This window comes from Dermacentor variabilis, chromosome 8 (assembly GCF_050947875.1).
Source record: "Dermacentor variabilis isolate Ectoservices chromosome 8, ASM5094787v1, whole genome shotgun sequence".
In the NCBI taxonomy this organism is placed as follows: domain Eukaryota; kingdom Metazoa; phylum Arthropoda; class Arachnida; order Ixodida; family Ixodidae; genus Dermacentor; species Dermacentor variabilis.
This window is the reverse complement of record NC_134575.1, coordinates 32,957,477-32,977,072: the sequence shown is the minus strand read 5'-3', so window position 1 is coordinate 32,977,072 and position 19,596 is coordinate 32,957,477. Positions and strand designations below refer to the sequence as shown.

The following is a 19,596-nucleotide window of genomic DNA, read 5'->3' as shown; positions in this document are numbered from 1 at the left end:
GTTACGCACGAAGGGGACGTATTTATTATGTAAGGATTCCTTTCAAGTTCCGCACTTTTCGTCCTTCGTCATTGGTTCGCGCGAATCTGTGCCTCCGTAGCGCCACAATCGGCCAGTGGCTGCTACGAGCAACAATAACTTCACAGAATCGAAGAACAAGAATCCTCTTCCATAACAGGGTCCCTGGTACTGCGGGTTTTTCAAACTGTTCTAAATAACTGTGCCTCCAGATAATGCTTCTCTAGCGCTCTAACGGCCCTAAGGTTAATTGAAGTCCCATTCATATTACATCGTATTTCGTTTCCTGAAGTAGTCAAGGCGGTTCCTGTCAAGAGGTTACTAAATGTGCTAACCTTTCGCAGCGACTGCTCGTTCGGTGAAGCTTGACTTTAAAGTGTTTACCTTCGCGAAGCCTTTATGTACGCTTCACATTTCTATCATTATTCTCACAAATACCACTTCTACTTGCAACTTATAAGAGTGTGCACTCATTTTAAATGAAGGTCATGTACTGTGCACAGCCAAGATAGTTATAACATTACGTTTTCCTTTTTTTGCTGATTTCTATTGATTTTGTGAAAGCAAACAGTTTTAAACTTTACAGATCCCCAGCAGACCAAACACATTTCTTTGTGCTCAATAAATTCTGCCAGCCTCACACTGGTATCACGTTGGTGTATTAAACCTGCCATATATCCCGCATTACTTTAAAATTTCGAACTGTAATTTTCAATGTAACCAGGAACTTGTGGGCACGCTTCATTTTGATTATATAATGTATTTCTTGCCATTTCGTACTTGGGAACTTCCGGCTCAAGTAATAAATAAATAAATAAATAAATAAATACATTTCTCCTCTGTATAATCAGAAGACACATTGCACTTGCTACCGAACAAATGCACGGGAAGCCAAAGATTTCTATCGACAGTCTATAGATTACTTAGAACCATTTTTGTTGTTGTAAGCGTTGTTCTGTACTATTGGCTGGTGCAGCGAGTCAATGACCACCTCGCTACTACGGCGGGTACTAGGCCACGGCAATCGCTGATGGCCATCGCCATGGCCCTTGACAACGTTGCCAGCCGCACTTACATTGTGGGCCTAATGAAGTGAGTTGTCAATACTACCGTTTGTTTATTTTACTTCTCAGAAGTTGCTTTGCCGACTAGAATACACCGGCTGCGACCTTCTGGACTGCGTAACATATATTTGCAGTTTTGCAGTGATGGTGCAGATACACATGCACCGAAATCGGCGTTCTTTTTTTTTTTTTTTTTTGATACTGAAACTAGGGTGCCTCGATGCCAGAAGGGAAATCAGAGCTTGCCACCACGAGCAGGCTTTCCTTCCGGGAAAACTCAAAATTTCCCTATTTGGAATATTTTTTTTTTTCAAATCAAATCAAGCTTATTTCAACATACAACCGAATGCTGAGGACCGAGAACAAAAAGCCAGCAAGGCTTGACGTGGTCCATGGCCCCGAATACTAGTGGCACGCATAAATGCTCTTATTACGCAATCCCTGAACCGATTTAAATAATGTATATTGGTTTTAAGAGAAAATAATGTCAATTCTACAGACAGTAAAAGCAGCAAAATTTTAACTTAGGGGTCGAAAGTTTTACCAAGAATAGTCGAGAATCGGGACCTAAAAGAAAAAAATAACGGCAGCACAATGTTTACAAATCTGCAACTCTGCACCGAATACACATATCGCATTGCTGTAAAATATCGTCTCAAACAAACAAATTTGCTATATGTTTTCACTATATTATACGCTACATGTGCTAACGACCCACATGAAAGCGGTAGAGTATATTTAGAAAGGGTATGCGAAACTCCTGCTCACAGATTAGCTGTGTATTTCAAGTGTGTATTTCAGAATCGCTTGCAACACATCAGTTTTGTCCGCTTCACGTGCATGAACAGGAGCAGTTGATATAATCTTCATATTTTTTTTGTTTATTGCTGAGACACAGAGTTGTCAACTTTAAACTTGATATATTTTTCATTTTGCGATTTGCCAAATTCATGTTTAGAAATGTCGGTCACATCAATTAATAGTTAGTTCACTTGCTACAGTTGGTATACTTAGAATTTTTTTTTTCAACGCAACAAGCCTTATCAAAATCGGTGTCGTGATTGGCGAGCAAGAAGATTTTTCCGTTCCCACGTATTTAGATAGAAGCACCTTTATGATGGGCCAATTTTTTTTCATTTAGTAGGGAAAGGAAAATTCTAGAGACTGTAGAAAAAGAGAATTTTAATTTAAAGCCCCCTAGTTTTGTTACAAAAATTGCCGAACATTGACAAGTTGAAAAAGAATCTGCATCGCAATAGTTAATAATCAATAAATATGCACCAAAACATTTCAGTTCTATAAGCTGCACATGTTAGAGCCTTTCAAGCGGCGAAATGTGATTTGTTTCGCAGCAATATGATTTTGTATTAATTCGGTATACCCTCTCAGGGCCGGAGCATTATATATAGGTTATATAGCTTATGTGAAAGTTTTACGGTGCTTATGAAGGTTTTGCTACAGTCATGCCAACAAATCTGTTGTATATTTTAAAAGTGCATAAATAAACCAATTTTCTCCACTTTACCTGTCACAGAATTGTTGCACCATCTTAGTGCCGAGTTACTTGGTCATAAACTTCATGCTTATATTTAACCTTGCACTTTCTGAATTTCCTTCTTAAATATTATTAGCCTCAAATAAAAGTTCACTCGCCTACAGTTGGTACACATAGACATCTTTTAAATACACCAAATTTCACCAAATTCGGTGCGCTGGTTTCTGAGCAATATTCTTCTGCGTTCCCATGTATTTAGAGTAGGACCGGCCGAGCTCAATCCTATGCACACCTCTCCGTGGATGTTTTCAGGGCCCGAATTCCCAAAGTTATCTGTTCGTAAGTGCTACTGGCCCTTTATTGGCCACCTTCACAAGTATTATGCCCGGCATCAGGATTAGCTGGTAATTTCATCTTCCGAGCAATTCTAGCATAAGCGTTTTGCGAATATTGGTCCGTGTCCGCCTTTGCTTAGACGGTCATTTCGGTGTCTCCATAGAAGTGGCTTGAGGCACTTGACCCCCCCCCCCATCGTTCCCTCCCTTCCATAATCTGAGGAACCACTGCTATATGCCTATTTATTTAAACTTGATATATCTTTGATATATCCGATATATATCCTTGATATAACTTGATATATCCGGAATATGATAACTATACGAACTGACAACTGATAACTGAATTGATAACTATACGATAACTGATACGAACTTGATATATCCGGAATATGGACGCAGGTCCATATTCACGCCGCATCTGTTCATATCGATGGCACACGTCCCGTACGGAGACGCCGACAGGCCCGACTGCACCATTCTGCCGGCGTCCGTCCACCATTACCCCGCCGGCGTGAAGCCGCCGTACGGCCACACCATGGTAAGCCGAGGCCGTATTAAGGCGTAAGCCTTTAGTGGCTCGTGAGTGTCCGTGCACAGTGCGCGGTGGACGCAGGAAAGCGGTGATCAATCACAGCCGGTGACAGCTGTCACAGCGCTTGATGGATGACCATAGGTGAACAATGGGTAAGCCGAGGCCGTATTAAGGCGTAAGCCTTTAGTGGCTCATGAGTGTCCGTGCACAGTGCGCGGTGGACGCAGGAAAGCGGTGATCAATCACAGCCGGTGACAGCTGTCGCAGCGCTTGATCGATGACCCTAGGTGAATAATGGATAAGTCGAGGCCGTATTAAGGTGTAAGCCTTTAGTGGCTCGTGAGTGTCCGTGCACAGTCCGTGGTGGACGCAGGACCGCGGTGATCAATCACAGCCGGTGACAGCTGTCGCAGCGCTTGATGGATGACCCTAGGTGAACGATGGGTGATCAATCAAAGTTGACAGGTGGCCTTAGGTGAACAATAGGTGATTCATCAAATTTGACAGACGGTTTAAACATAGCCGAGTCAATCGGATGTCTCCGAAGAGCGCGCGCACTCCGCTTGCATCTCATGCTCGCGGCCACGGCGGCGTCCGGTCGCAGGTCAGTTCAGACAACAGCAACATAGGCAGTGGTTGACGGGCTTTCGCATATCGCAGTTTAGCTCAGCAAAGTGCTGATAGATATTTCCGGACAATCACGTGACGCGAGCTATTCGGAGACAAATGATGTGACGCTCAACGCGCATTTGGACTTTGGTTCAGCACGTCTATACCCAGCTCGCACAATTCACGCGCGATATTGTTACGGAGGAGGAATTGGCAAACAGAAATGTGTACACGACAATGTAAGGGACATGTATTTACACGAGTACACAGCCAAAATAGCTGGTGGACAGCTGCCACAGGCCGCGCGTCGCCTACTTCATCCCGACGATCGCTTTGTCCTGACTCTCCGTAACGACAGCATCCAGCCTCTATAGACATACTCGATCAAATCGACGCTAAGGAGATATCTTCGAGCCCAAGTAATGAAACGCGTCTGAAACCGTCTGGAAAACGATGGGAGGGCAGCTCTGCGACGTGACGACGCCTCGTGGCGACAAGAAAAGGTTGCTAGAGCAAAGTCGCAGATTCGCCCGTAAGACGAAGCATCGATTGCGAAAGCAAATTATTGAGCAGCTATACGAAGTGAATGTAGTAATTTCGTCGGCCGTATAAACGTGTAAAGATAGGCACGCTACGTAGATTAACAAGCATGGTGTCGCGCGCGTACAAGCAAGCATGCACACATCTCACTCAGTGACCGCGGAAACTCGAAACGCTGGATTGAGGAAGCGCGACAGCAGCAGCGAGCGAATTGACCTTCATGCTGAGTCACGCATCAACGCGAACTAAGCCGTGAAAACACAGCGCCCGGCAGACTCGGTCCCCGTCGCAGATGGCTTTCAAGTGGCCCAGGCGGGCGCGCCGGGCCCAGAGCAGAATGCGCGCCCTCCCCTGACTACCCTCCTCCCGAAGCCTTGCGCGCGACGGAAGACGGCGCGCTCTCTCCTCGCTTTCCTCCCTTGCGTGCGCGAGATTGAGCCGCGATCGTCGACTCACCCTCGCGTGCTTTCGCTCGCACATAAAGCACACGGCGCGCGGCGACGATTTTACCACTCTTGGACTTTATGCGGAACCTCACGTCGACGGCACAAATGCGCCTGAAGCGTTCATATAAATGCTGTGGCAATAAAAACACAACGTGATTAAGTGCATAGATTAAGCGCATGGGAAAGCGTACCTACGTTTCCTTGTGCGCGGACGACCTCCCCGCCGGGTTTCCGAGCTTCCTGCTCAGCGCGCCATCGTGAAGTGTGTTTGGACGGCAACGTAGTCCGCACCGTTTTCGACTTCGATGCTGTGTTCGCGACGCTGTCTTCTTTGTGTACATACGGAAGCTCGTACGCGTACGCGCAGGTCTGAGCGGAACATGCAGTACACGTCAAGCATTGCGTTATCCTTTATTTCACTCGGCTCGTACTAACGCTTCCCGTCGGTCCCATTTCGTGCACCGTTGTGGTTGGCTGGGACCTTAGAATTACCTGCGACGACAGCAACGCCTCCGGCGAACATGCCTTGTCATACCAGCGTTGCGAAGCATGCCAGCGTGGTCTTCCTGGTGCCCAGAAGGAGGAGTTACCTTTCATGCTGCATCACGCCAACACGTTGCCCAGCGCATCGCTAGAACACAGGCCTGCGAGCTCAGTGTGCACCGCTAAACATCGCTATCGCTCTCAATGTTCCGACGTCAGCCGAAGGTGCCCATAGTTTGTCATTGTTGCTATGCCGCGCACCTGACACGACAAACCTTTCGAATGCCTTTTCTTCGTGCAAGTGCGCACGAGAGAAATTCGTGAAAGCGTTCTTTTATTCGGCTTTTCTTTAGGGATGTGTACGCGGCCTGATGGTGATTTTGCACTCTTTTTTCTTATCCTTCTTCGTCGCAAGAACGACTCCCTGGCTCTCCTTCAGTACCTGGAGAAAGAGCAGGTGTTCACCTCCATGGCCGTCGGCGTTACGATGAAAGGCCGCTGGTACAAGGTCAAGAACCCCGCGTCAAGCGACAGCTACAAGCTCTTCCAGAGCTGCACCGCTTTCGCCGGCTTGCAAGACTTCGCGCCGGCCGAAGTACGCGTCTATAGTTGAAACGCCTTTACAACAAAGTGCTTGGGACCTCGGTAGTCGTTCGTTGTACCGGTGACTTCGTTGTAAAGGTCGCGCGCCGCTACAGCTTACAATAGAAGCGGCGCAAGGAATTATTCCTTCGGTATTCAGGGCATTTCGATGAAGAGACGCTCCCCTGCACAGCGCTCATATCAGCCCCGCAAGCGAAGCAGGGCGAAGCGGCAAAAACAGGCAACGTGTCCGCGGCGCACCAGTTTCCTTAACGTCACAGACGCAGCGATGAATCGGGCCAATTAATGGCATTTGATTAACCGCGTCACGAAAGCTTCGCCTCCCACAGATTTCAAGATGTGCGCCGGATCTATAATATATATTATTGCGGAGCCAAAAAGAACGAGGTGGTAGAACACGAAAATAAAACGGAGCAAGTGCTTCAACTGCATCAAGCGGATAGCGACTCTGTTCCATGCAGTTTTCGTTAATAATTAACCGCTTAAGTTTAGCTGTCGAAATAAGAAAAAAAAATGCACTTGAACTTTCAGACGCGAGTGAAGCGCCTGTCCTGCTTTATTTTCTGCCGTCTCGTATTTGTCGTTGAGCTTCAAAACAACCAGAATTCGGCCACCTCAGCTATAGCCTGAATCGCAGTCTTGTCGCTCTCGCATACTTCTTTTTTTTCCGAGCAGTGACATCTGCCTTTAACCTGTTACTCAAAGCATACATCCATCAATCCGCCAAAAGCGGGAAAGGTCTTTCTTGCCACTCGCTGTCTACGACATGCGAGCTGTCTATATAGAGCTCTTTTTTTTAAAAAATCTCGCTGAACGCAGACGCACGGATTACAAGTACAGACGCCCACCCATGGAGAGGCAATGACGCATGCGCACTCACTGTCGGCAACGGAAGAAACGCGTTACTTCTTGCGTGTTTGATCCTCCGGCGCGCATTTTCAAACGGCAGGGCGTACGCAGCTATATAGTAACAGAAGAGCGCGCGAGATGCACCTTAAGATCGTAACGTTTCTTACCCTGATAACGCCACCGCGTGAAAATGATTTCCCGTACGCCAGGACCAGGCACAGAGTCTATCCGGGGGTGCGCGCCCTCTTTCCGCCGTCTCATTTCATCCGCTCACGACGGCACACAAGGACGAGACGCGCACACAAGGACGCATACACTGCAGCTCCACGCGTTGATCACCGCGACACGGAAGCACGAAACCGCTCGACGCCATTTGCAATCTCTAAAAGCCGGATGTTTACATTCGCGCAGCGACTCCTTCCGCCGCGCATTGTGATTGGCCGCGACATAGCATTACCTCCGAGATGCGGGCGTCATCGGAGCCCAAAGGGGAAAGCTCGTCCTCGCGGAAGAAATCGGTCCCGGAAAGGCAGCGCTCGCCGTCGACTTTGCCGCGCGCGCTGCCATGTTTGAACGGTGCCATACGATGACGGTATGGTTCGTGTTGGCAGGGGTGGGCTGAGACGTGAGAGGAGACGTGTGGACGGATCTAGCTTGAAAGGATACAAAAGAGTGAAAAATAATAATAATGCCAGCTGTATGAAGAACTCGTTCTTACAATACGAGAAGCCCCGCGAGAGCTCCGCGCTCGCGTTCATCTTTCGCTGCGCTCGTTCGCAGACGCTTGCCGCAGGAACGGGCGCCTCTCTGAAAATTGCTCGCCATACCGGTCCTCGAAAAGCGGATGTACAGCGAAGCGGCCGCAAACAGCCAGTACAAGTGCTGAGGGGTGGGGTGGGCGAGGGTGTCCTTTATGAATGAGAAATCATTATATGGTCCATGAAACGGAAAATCCGGCGTTAACAACCGACGGTACGAAAACTCAACATGACCAAGTGGTGACGTCACGTTTGAGAGGATTGACCAAACCTGATTACGTCATCACCTGAAACGTCGCGGTATGACATCATCGCGTCAAACGTTACGCTACGCGATAACGGCATCGTCACGTGACGATATCGCCTGACGTGATCTGACGGCGGCATCACGTCGAACGTGACTTCACGCGACGGCGTCTTCGTCAAGCGATGATGTCGCCTGATGACGCAATGTGACGTATCTTGGAGAAGCAGCGCACGCTGCATTTCCCGCGTCTTTTCGCTGTCTCCGGGATCGGCCCACGTTTTTGTGTGGGCAAAGGTTAACGTTGCATTCCGGGATGCGATCTCTCGCGAGATCTCGCGCGACTGGGCCAACCTCACCTTGCGCAGCGCAACAGATGGCCTCCGACGCCTGCGATGACAAGACGCGAGATCGCGCGTAAGTGATTGTATACTCGAAAGCGATAGCTCGAGGATCCCTGCTCGCAGCGATCACGTCGCCCACCGGCGACGTTGGTGAGTTGGCGTTGTGTCGTCACTTCACAAGATATGGAAAACAGGTTATCGGGTACGTCTCACACGCATAAAATTTCGTGTCGACCTGCTTAGGCTTCGATTTCAGAAAGGTTGTTGTGGCTGATGGTGCTTCTCACTTTCACCCTAAGTAGCTGGAGACGCGGCTGGCGAGTAAACATGCGTGCTATCTGTGACCAGCGAAACATCCGTTTCACACGAAAAACAACATTGGTCGCGATCATGAGAGCAATAAGCCAATGTACGTGTCTAATGTACGTGTGCCTTTTAATCAGTGCATTCTTAGATCAACGGCCTGCAGTTCGAACACATATCGGCTTCGAGCTGCCACCCAAGCATACGACGGAGAGACGGAGCGAACACGGGCTAGCTGCAACGCCTTCGCTAACTGTAGAAAAAGGAGATATATACATATGATATGTGAAATGTGATATGTGAAAAGCAACGCCACCAGAGAAAGACGAACCCAAAATTTTCCGCAATGTGTGAATGAGCGTCTAGAACGTGCGTGGAACACGATGTAGATAACATGCACACATGAGAGCGGCTGATCACCGCCACGAAGAAGCCTTCCGGGGACGCACACACATACACACACAAAAGCTTCAAACGGTTCCCCACCGCTCGTTACCCGCCGTGGTTGCTCGGTGGCTATGGTGTTGGACTGCTATAGCACGAGGTCGCGATATCGAATCCCGGCCACGGCGGCCGCATATCGATGGGGGCGAAATGCGAAAACACCCGTGTACTTAGATTTAGGTGCCCGTTAAAGAACCTCAGGTGGTCGAAATTTCCGGAGCCCTCTGCTACGGCGTGCCTCATAATCAGAAAGTGGTTTCGGCACGTAAAACCCCGTAATTTAATTAACCCCTGCATGCTCGTTTCACACCGCTTGGCAGTGCGGAACGGAGCGTTAGCACCTAGAAAGATAATGCTGGAAGTAAGGAATCCGTAGATAGTTGGCTGAGTGAGGTAAATTCAAGTCCTCAAGCGCCCGCGTTGCAATCCGTGAAGTCCCCGCAAAGATGGCGGCGAGCGCCCATCGTCTCTTTTATTAGTCATCTGCTAGCCAGAGAACTTCCAGAGAGCAGCCAGACCAAAATCGTCCTGGCAGGTTCTGGCAGCCCGTGGGTAGCCAGAACTGTCCAACGCCAGCAAAACGAACGCCCGGCGGAAGTGCGTGGCGTGGTGGGCGGAGCAACCCGAGAAAAACGAAGACGCTCTGGCTGGCCCTGGCAGCCCGCGAGTAGCCAGAAGTGGAAAATCGAAGAAGGCCATTGTTTTGCATTTTTAATATTTGATAGTCTGAGAAAATGTAAAATAAAGTAATCCGCCGTGAATGTTATTTTTCACGATATTTGTTCGCGCGCTGCAATTTTTCGAAATTCTGAGGAACCATTTTGTCACGAACGCAAGACCTGGTTTGAGCAACTTCCGCGGTTCAGTAGTACAGGAATCTTCGTTGCATGTTCAGCGTGCGTAAGCATACACATACGCTGGTAACAAGTTTAGAATGGTTTGGGGTCCATATCTGCCACACGTTGGTAATCGTCGTCTGCTCTGATGCGTTTCCTTTCTTGAAAACGCCGCGCCCGCAACTTCCCTGTCGGGGATGCTGCGTCATGCTGACAACGCGCGTGCCGTTCGTTACTGGAAAGTACCGGGCTCACAGCGTTAAAGAAAGGAAACGCATCAATTAAGGCAGATGACGTTTATTGTTGTGTGGCAGATTTACACCCCAAAGGGTGCAAACTTTTCTTACAGTGTACCTTTCTTTTAGCCCCGAGAACGAACTACAGGGGGCGCTGCGAGCGCCGCTCGCGTGACGTCAGGGCACGAACTCGCGCCTGTTTGCTACAGTTCGGGTGCAGTGACTATAGTTCGGGCGGTGTCCGGGCGCTTTGTGCGGTGTTTGCGTTTGTTCGCCGTCGTTCTCTCTGCTTGTATAATTACGGCGGTCGTCTCAAATACAGTTTTACGACGTCTTCGTTCAAGAAAATTTATTCAACGAGCTCATTTCTTAGACGACAATGCAGCTCTCAAAGGCAACGTTACAGTGCCAGCCGAAGGAGCGCAGACTAGCCCATTGCGGGTTTTCTCATGGGCGGATCGACAACCGCAAAAACGTAGCATAATAAGAATCCAGTTATGATAACGTACCTGCTGCGGTGCAACAAGTACGTCACATATGACTTCTACAACAGTTACATTGATTTTATTTCCGCTAGAACAGGTGTGCTCACTGCGAGTGGTTCATGGTATAATGTCGAATTTTTGCATTTCTTCAGAGAGACACTCGGCAGTAACATGAGGACTTAACTAACACTGCAGTTTAGATTCTACAAGCTCCACTTGCTTCTTTATCTGCTTCTCAAGATTAGTCGGTTCTTCACGTGTTTATTTTAAGTGGCGCTAATTTGAAGTAAAGCTAATGAAGGCTTACAGCTATTTGAAGAATACGAAAAGGGATGTACCAATATATATTCCCTTTCCCGTGCTACGTGTTCAACTCGATCACTTGAGAAATTTACTGGTGCTTGTTGCTTGAGGAATATACATGACGAATCTGTTTGGCGAACTGACACAGGCTACTCGGCCCAAATTTTTTAGTGAGATGTGCCTTTTCGACCGTATAGTTGCAGCCAGAAAGAAGTAGAAGCGTCAATCATGCGTAGTATGGGACATATTGAAAATATCGTAATTCCCCGGTGGAGGGTCAAAAATCAAGTGAAATATGTAAGGCTTGTGGTGCTTTCTTTATGAAGGTTTGCGAGCTTTTCTTTTATGTAACGTCGAAGTGAATAGTTATCCGCTTGTATAATTAAACAACGCTGGACCGAGACATGGTGAGGCAGAAGGTGCCTGAATTTTCCTTTTCTAGGCAAGCTAAGCTGCGCTGTGGTACCTCGAGAATACTTTAGGCACTCTAATTGGCGCTGTAAATGCTTTATGGTTTCAATTCGAAGTTGTAGTGAACTGATGGCTTTCGCCATCATGATGGTTCCTCGCCATACCGACAGTCGCTTACTACCGTTGCGTGAGGGGTGTGCCATACTGTCGAGGAAGGCTACTGAGGGCTACCATGAAACATTTCATCGCTTGCAATTGATTGGCTCTCAATCTTAACCACGAAACATTTATCCCAAGTGATTGCTACTATGGTATTTGTGATTTAACTATGTAAATACTCTACATGACGCGCCGTCGTGTTAGCAGCCATGAGCAATTCGTTTTTTGGATGCCTGTTTCAGAGAGGGTTTGTGAAAGTAGCAGCAAACTTTTTCATAAGAAATAGTCAGGTATGGGCATTTATAAAGCGTAAAAGAAAGAGATAGGCGCGCATTAATGCGTGCCTAACTCTTTTTTTACGCCTTAATAAATGGCCATACTTGACTATAACGACTCACCAGAGTAATAAGAATCATGATGACAGCTTCGCTGGGCAGTGTCGTTCTAACCCGGATAACAGGTTGACGCCAATTACCAAGATTTTCCTTCCATGTAAAATGCAATGTCTCTCATAGCTAAATACTAAGGCAGTGTGAAGGGTTTAGCGAAGCATCATACACAACTTCACGTGTTGAATTTTCAGACATTCTTCTTACGCAAAATTTATGGACCGACAAGGCGCATATATGCATTGTAACACCCGTAGACCCCTTCAACGCTACGTAGCTTGCGATATCCAAGCCGTAAATTTTCTCGACTCACGCGCTTTTGAAGAAGAAACTGTGGTTCAGGCATGGCAGCAGAAAGAAGCCGACATATCCTTCGATAAGTACGGCTCGAGCCGCCCATACCCCAGGCACACACGAACGGAACGAGCGCGCGCGGCGGCCAAGCGAGCAGCAGCGAGCGGCGTCCTGGCCGTGACGTCACTCGCGAGAGGGCGCCACTGCAAATTCTCGCCGCTAATAGCCGTTCGCGCCTCCGGTTACTCGGTACTCTGCAAGGAGTAGTACGCTTACGGCTAGTTAAGACTCCCTTATTAGAGAACCAGATCCTGTCCGCAAATGTATTAGTTTACGGCGCACACGACGATTACAGTGGTAGATAGATCTGTGTGCTCGAGTTGACCTCATTATTGCAAAATGCAGCCACAAGCGCTGCTGTGCACATCTGTAAACATTGGCTGCGTGCGTCTATTTTTGCAGTGTTCTGCTCCGTAAAGAGTAAGACGTCCTACAGGCAAGGCTATATCGCTCCAACAGCAGTCGCTAGCCCTCTGTTCTTGCAACCGCTGAATTTTGCGTTTTTTTTTTGTCCAATAACTAATTGTTGTTTGTACTACATCTTTCTTCTTCATTCAAGGTTTGCAAAGCGAACGTCTACAACACCCTGACAACGAATTACGACTACGACCGCACCCTCTTCGCGGGCTTCACCTACGACATGAGTGCCGGGCAACTCCTAGTCTTCGACAGCCGGAGAGCAATCCAAAACAAGGTACTAAACGAGCCATACTTGCAGCCGCGAAATGCGGAGACTCGCCTTCAAATAAAAGAGAACCAGAACAGAAACGAAACTATTACCGCATAGGGGCAGCATCATCGCCCAGCGCACTTAGAGTCACTGCAGTGACTATAAGCCATAGAGTTTCTCACTATAACACCTACACTCTTAGGCAAAGTTACACCCTTTGGTTTGCCCTTTCTGCCACACAACAATAATCGTTATCTGCCTTGATGCGTTTCCTTTCTTTAACGCTGCCAGCCCGGTACATTCCAGTAACGAACCGCACGCGCGTTATCAGCATAGAACAGTTTACACCCTTTGGAGTGCCCCTTCTGATAACGCGCGTGCCATTCGTTACTGGAAAGTTCCGGGCTCGCAGCGTTAAAGAAAGGAAACGCATCAAGGCAGATAACGATTATTGTTGTGTGGCAGAAGGGGCAAGCCAAAGGGTGTAACTTTGCCTAAGAGTGTAGAGGGAAATCTGGCGCCACCGTCTATGGGAGTTTCTTAAGAGACGCCGTGGCCGTCATGGGAATGACGGTATATGTGTCTGCGAGGCTTGTGTTGGCTACTGTTGTAAGAGACTTCTTCTAAAACGTGGATATGGCTCCACAAATAACGCGTTCTTAAACTAAATCTTCATAATATTTTTCATTTCACGCATATTAGATCTCCACTCACCTACAATGCATGACTAAGCGAAGAAAAGCAAGAACAGACGACAAACTGTTTCAAAGCGAGCGCGAATCTCGTCGTCTGTCTTCCAACTTTAGCGGCCCGCTAACACTTTGTTACGTTTTATATAATTGTACACGCAATAACAAGTTCTGATAGTGAAACAAAACATGTTTGTATGCAATAATAAAGCTGAAACAGCTTTTTACGTGTTCTTTTAGCATAAAATTAATCATTGTGACAGATGGAACCGTGCTTGCCTGGCTCTCCGAGAACGATGCCAATCCGGAGTCACAATATACCGGCATCCCCATGCATTCTAGTACACTGTACCCATGCATACCACAGCGCAGCAGCGCCATATCTCCATCTAGGTAATAGCGTGATAACTGTGCTCTAAGCGCACTCAAACTGGATGCGCGCGCCTGTCGGTGGTGATGGTGATAACTGGGCGGCACGCACAATGAATTCGGTTATGCGCTCCGTTTTTCGCATTTTCAATTGAAGCCGGCATTGCGTGATCGGAGCGAGGTCCACTTGGTTTCACGAACTACACACTCGGCGCGTAATCCGCGCGCAGTTCTGCGACCTCAAGCAGCACTACATGAACCTGAGCTACGGCGTCGCCGCGTACGACGTGGAATTCGACGCGCCTCGCTACTTGTGCGCCCTCCTCGGCATCGACGGGCCCTACAGCCGCGTGGACGCCCTGACGAAACTGCGAAACTACATCGCGCAGAACTACACCAGCGCCGCCAGCAAGGCGGACTGCGACAGGATCAGATGAAGTGTCGCACAGTGACATACAATCTGGTGAGTTTTGCGACACCCTTACGACGGTTACATATATATATTTTTAGCAATTACACTCTTAGGCAAAGTTACATCCTTTGGGGTGTATCTCTGCCACACAACGATAATCGTCATCTGCCTTGCTTGGGTTTGCTTTCTTGAAAACGCCGCGCCCGCTACTTTCCTGTCGGGAATGCTATGTAGTGCTGATAACGCGCATGCCGTACGTTACTGGAAAGTACAGGGCTCGCCGCGTTAAAGAAAGGAAATGCGGACAAGACAGACGGCGATTATCGTTGTGTGGCAGAAGGGTGTAATTTTGCTTGAGAGTATAGGGGACGATGGTTAGAGGTTCGAAGAGGAGAGAAAAATATAGCTCTTCGCATGAAACTGCGACTAGTGCACGTGTGACACGTGCGGTGTTATTGCTGTTGAGAGCCTGATTTATGAGGTTTAGTGCCCCAAAACAACGGGGCTTCTAGGAGCGCTGTGGAGGCGCGGCGCCGGAGTAATTTCGACTACTTCGAATTCTTCAACGTGCGCCTAAATCTAAGTGCAGAAACATTTTTTTTTTTGCACTTTTCCATCATCGGAATGCGGCAGGCGAGGCCGGGCGGGGATCGAACTCGGTACCTCGGTCGTTCAGCAGCAGAGCGCCATATATGATCGCTGCGTAACCGCGGCGCGTTTATTCAAGAGTCTAGAAGCTAAAGTTTCTTAACGCCATTATACCTGAAGTTGTGCTGCACGCACGCTTTTGATCATATTAAACGTCGCGATTATTATAGCTGGGGGAACGCAGCAAGTCGGTTGAACGATCCTCGAAAACCAAAAATATACTCGGCGAGGAAAAAGTTGAAGAAGTAATACTAAAACAAAATGATGCGTATATTTTATGCAGATTCAAGGAGTAATACTAAAAAAAGGAAATGATACGCATGTTTTATGCAGAATTATTTAAATTTGCTTCAGAAACTGTGCGTATCTTGCGTGAAGCCGTAACTGCTAGCACTGGAAGTGAGAGCACGCATTCGACGGCCGAATGCTTTCGGCCAATTCATTACACCTCAAACGGCATTAACATTTTTTTATACCATTACCGTGTCCATGAAGCAGGGCGTGAATGTCAATACTTTAATTAAGGCATTAGGCAATTATTGCTATTTCTTGTACCAGTGTGAGTTTTGCATCACTAGTCATCTGGGACGCACACATGACTCTCGAGAAGCTTCTAACAAGAGGTTTCACAAAAAAAAAAAAAAAGAAAAACTTGGCGAGTACCTAACTAGGGCACGCTGCACGACAAGATTGCATTACTAAAACCAAAACTACGATGTTCCTATGGTACGATTAAAAAGGGGTTCTCTAATATTTGCATCAACAACTCAAAAACAAAGTTATAGCTTGGAATGAGACTAAAATCTAGTAGTGCGTTTTGTTTTTTGTCCTGGAGTCCGCGTTGCACAGGCATTTTAGAGCATAGCTTTGCGTTTTAGCTATTTCTGCGCGGCCAAAGCCTTGACCAGATTATCGGATGATGTCTCATTTTACCTTTTAAAGAAGTATACCGCTTGTTTTCTTACTCGTAATAATGAACCACGACTACGCGCTGCTAAAGTCTATGACGTCACATTAAGGTAGTGCGAAAACTTCATAGGTGCTTCGAAAAGGCTTTGTCAGTTGTGTACAAACGTAGTGAATCGGTTGGGCGGACCTTTCTGATCATCAAAAGAGAGATTTGGGTGCTGTGACTGAAGCGCGAAATTTGTTAGGGTCATAAAATTTTACAACGCTAGTGATCGCAGCGAAGCCGCACCCCACGTTACGAGCCGCCTCGGCCAACGTCTCCTAGGTAGCAGAAGGCCGGTGCACTTCGATTCGTGACGTCACCGCTTTCGTCACGCCGGGCTTGGCAATAGAGTTCTCGATCCAAGTAGCATGCATGACGTCATCAAGCAGAGCGCACAGGCAGTGCCTCCTATATAGGAGGCACTGCCTGTGCCCACTCTTCGTAGAATGAGCGAGTGACGTCATCGGTAATGCTTGAAACATACCGCTCCCTTGAGCTTATTTTTAATAGCATACGTATGCATAGTTATTTGCGTACTCCTAATGATGAATACACAAGTGCAATAAATGTAGAGGTTTCTTCAAACCAGTGGGCCCACTTGGGAATGCCAGGATCGTCTTTGCCAGGCAGACGCAAAGACTGCAATGAGTTTCAAGTAAAAAAAAAAATTGTTTCCACTGACTACAAGCGTACGACAAAAACCGTTTCAGGGATCCCTTGATGCGTGACATTTTTGAAACAGAGAAAAAATATATATTTCGCTCGTTTATGACCGTCGAAACTTCGGAGCCAGATAATACGAGTAGCTAATTATAGTGATCACCCTCTCACTCGTTTTGACTGCTAAACTGGTTCTGTTTCAGGAACCCACCTTCCGGAAGGGGTTCAGAACTGACGCCACAAGCTCGTTACGAAGGGACCCCACGAGACCGCAACTTGAAAACAATTTTTTTTTATGCTGGTTACAAACCATTTCGATTTCGTTGACTCGGGCTACTGCATCTTCGACAGACTGATATTCAAACCTATTGAGGAAGCACTCGATTTTAACGAGAAATGTTTCGTACCGCGTTCAGATTTGCCGTGAACTGTCCAGCAGGACCAGCTGTTTTACTCATTGTACTCAATTGCTTATTTGGTTTGTCGCCGTCCCTCGCAATATTTGTCGCACTGCGTGTCGATATATAGGACCGTAGACATTCTTGAGAGACATATCCGTTGGTTTACGTCAGAGCTCGTCGGAATCCACTGCAATCGGAAGATATGGACATTGATAGCGAATGCACACAGTGATACGACTGTGAGTCGGAAGCAAGTATAAATATAGACACGAGAAAAAAGATGTAGATTACTTGCGATAAGCTCTGCTCACTTATATTTATCGCGCATTTTGCTCACCACACCAGATTTTTGGCCGATAATGCCCCACATGGTGGGTATGTGCTACTTCGGACGAGGTGATACATTGCTACCAACGACAGCTCTCTATGTGCCGCACGGTATGTGCTTCAATCACACACTTTGACGCCATCTTGGGTCCCAAGGTATGTGCCTGTGGGTATGTGCCACTTCTCATAACATTGATCGTGTAAAACGTATCAGCAATTGCGCACCAATAGCAAGATATATTTACTAATCACAATAATGACGTCAATCATCTTTAAAAAAGATGCATCGCGAATATATTTTTTCTGATATCCTGCTTAGACGATGTCGAGAACTCAACAGTCGCCACTTTCCCCGTGAACAAAATTTTTTTGTCCTGAACAAAAAATGTAGCACTCACCCGTTTCGAGCTCCGAAGCGCCAGACGTGGTACAGGGTTAGCACCCTTTGTATACACCGACACGATAAAACGACAGAATCCTCCCCCCCCCCCCTTCACCAATCTGCGTAGAATTATTCGCGCTCTTTGGCGTTCCCTTCGGGACCAAACTCGTACGTATACGGCGTTGGCTCTACACACAGGCGCGCAGATTTGCACTGCGAGCTCAGTCTCGACGGGTACTACATACGACGTCAGATATATTGAGGTGGTGCCTTGGGAAGCCAGGCGTAGCTGTCGATACCCACACTTGTCTCGTCTACACGCAATCTACCCAGACAGTTATACGTCCCGGACATGTCCCTGGTGTAGCAACCACACAGCGACACTCGCGCACATAACACACGAATGCACCGACCGTCCGGGCGACGCAATTTCGCCACGAGTCACAACACACACACTCACTACGTGGTCTTGGGAGGCGAGACTCTCCGAACTGGACCTGGGAAGCCAACTGGCGACCCTCGACCAGGCCCGGCGAGCTGCGATCGCCAGTGGAGCCCTGTCAGAGGGAACCACCCAGGAATAAACCGCGCAACGGTTTCTGCAATAATAAAGTTTCTCCTCCTCCTCCTCCTCCTCCTCCTCCTCCTCCGAAAGCTGCCTTTGGCCCTCCGGGTGCGGGTCGCACTCGACAGTGCTTGTCACCACGCCAGCGGTGCGCATGAATCCATCCAAGGGGAGCAGACTCTGGATATCTTGCTCCATCATGCGGTACGCCGAGTCGTGGTCGACGGCCGATTGTGCCAGGCCTTGGACCCTGGCTACAAGTCCTGGATACGTGCAAGAATGGTTCCGTTAGGCGTACTATCACTGCGGTTGTCACTGTTCCAGGCAGCATGGCACAATTTCGGGGGCCTCGAGTGATTCCTGCAACTATTTTTTTCACCGTCACTATACTATGCAGTGTCGCGAGTGTTGGCAGACAATTCTGGTTTAGTCTCCCCTACTTGCACTTCTTTCTGGCGTCGGCACAGCAGCCATTACGTGTGCGTAAATGCCACTACTGCTATTTATTGTTTCTATACCGTCATTATTGTTGTTATAACTGTTTCCGTCGCTTCTATTTAGCGTCACTTACATTTGGTGACACAGCTAAAGTGCCGTCTCTGCTACATCTTATATCACAACCATTACCGTCAACGCCATTTAGTGTGACTATACTGTCACTATATGACGTCCATTTAGTTTCCCGAGTGACACCATGAAATTTTACTGTAAATACTGTCACCGTCACTGTCCTAATTTGTGTCACTACTGCTACACCGCATGGGAAGATTTATTTATTTATTTATTTATTTATTTATTTATTTATTTATTTATTTACTTATTTATTTATTTATCGCAGTCAAATCTGCCTTTTGGGCATGGGTAAGCAAAAAGGTGAATAACGCTGTAGAGTTCGAAGAGAGAGAGAGAGGGAGAGATAGTGATAGTGATATCAGGAAGGCAGGACGTTAACCAGTCAAGAGTCCGGTTGGCTACCCTACGCTGGGCGAAGGGGGAAGGAGAAGATAGAGAAGGAAGAGAGAGAGAAGGTATAGGGACGTGAACGGACAGTGCTTGAGTCAAAGCCGTTGGCGCAAACCAGACGTCCTCAGAAAGCACAAAAGTGCCTTCACTCCCTTCTCAGCCCATAATCGGTGGGGACGGTGCTCTAGTACTCTCTGCTCACTCAGAGAACGATCATCTAGTGTCCTCAATGTGTAGAACAAAGATTGTCTTTGTGCTTGAAATTCAGCACAGTGGCACAATAAGTGGTCAACGTTCTCCTCGCATCCGCAAACA

General features: G+C 47.7%; 1 protein-coding gene across 1 annotated transcript; it reads left to right on the top strand.

Annotated features, from left to right (window-relative positions):
- Positions 1-5,850: 5,850 nt before the first annotated feature.
- LOC142589948 (uncharacterized) lies at positions 5,851-14,942 on the top strand. Its single transcript, XM_075701677.1, has 3 exons — positions 5,851-6,120; positions 12,803-12,937; positions 14,202-14,942. The coding sequence occupies exons 1-3, from the start codon at positions 5,881-5,883 to the stop codon at positions 14,406-14,408; spliced, it is 582 nt and encodes a 193-aa protein (XP_075557792.1). The 5' UTR covers positions 5,851-5,880; the 3' UTR covers positions 14,409-14,942.
- Positions 14,943-19,596: the final 4,654 nt, after the last annotated feature.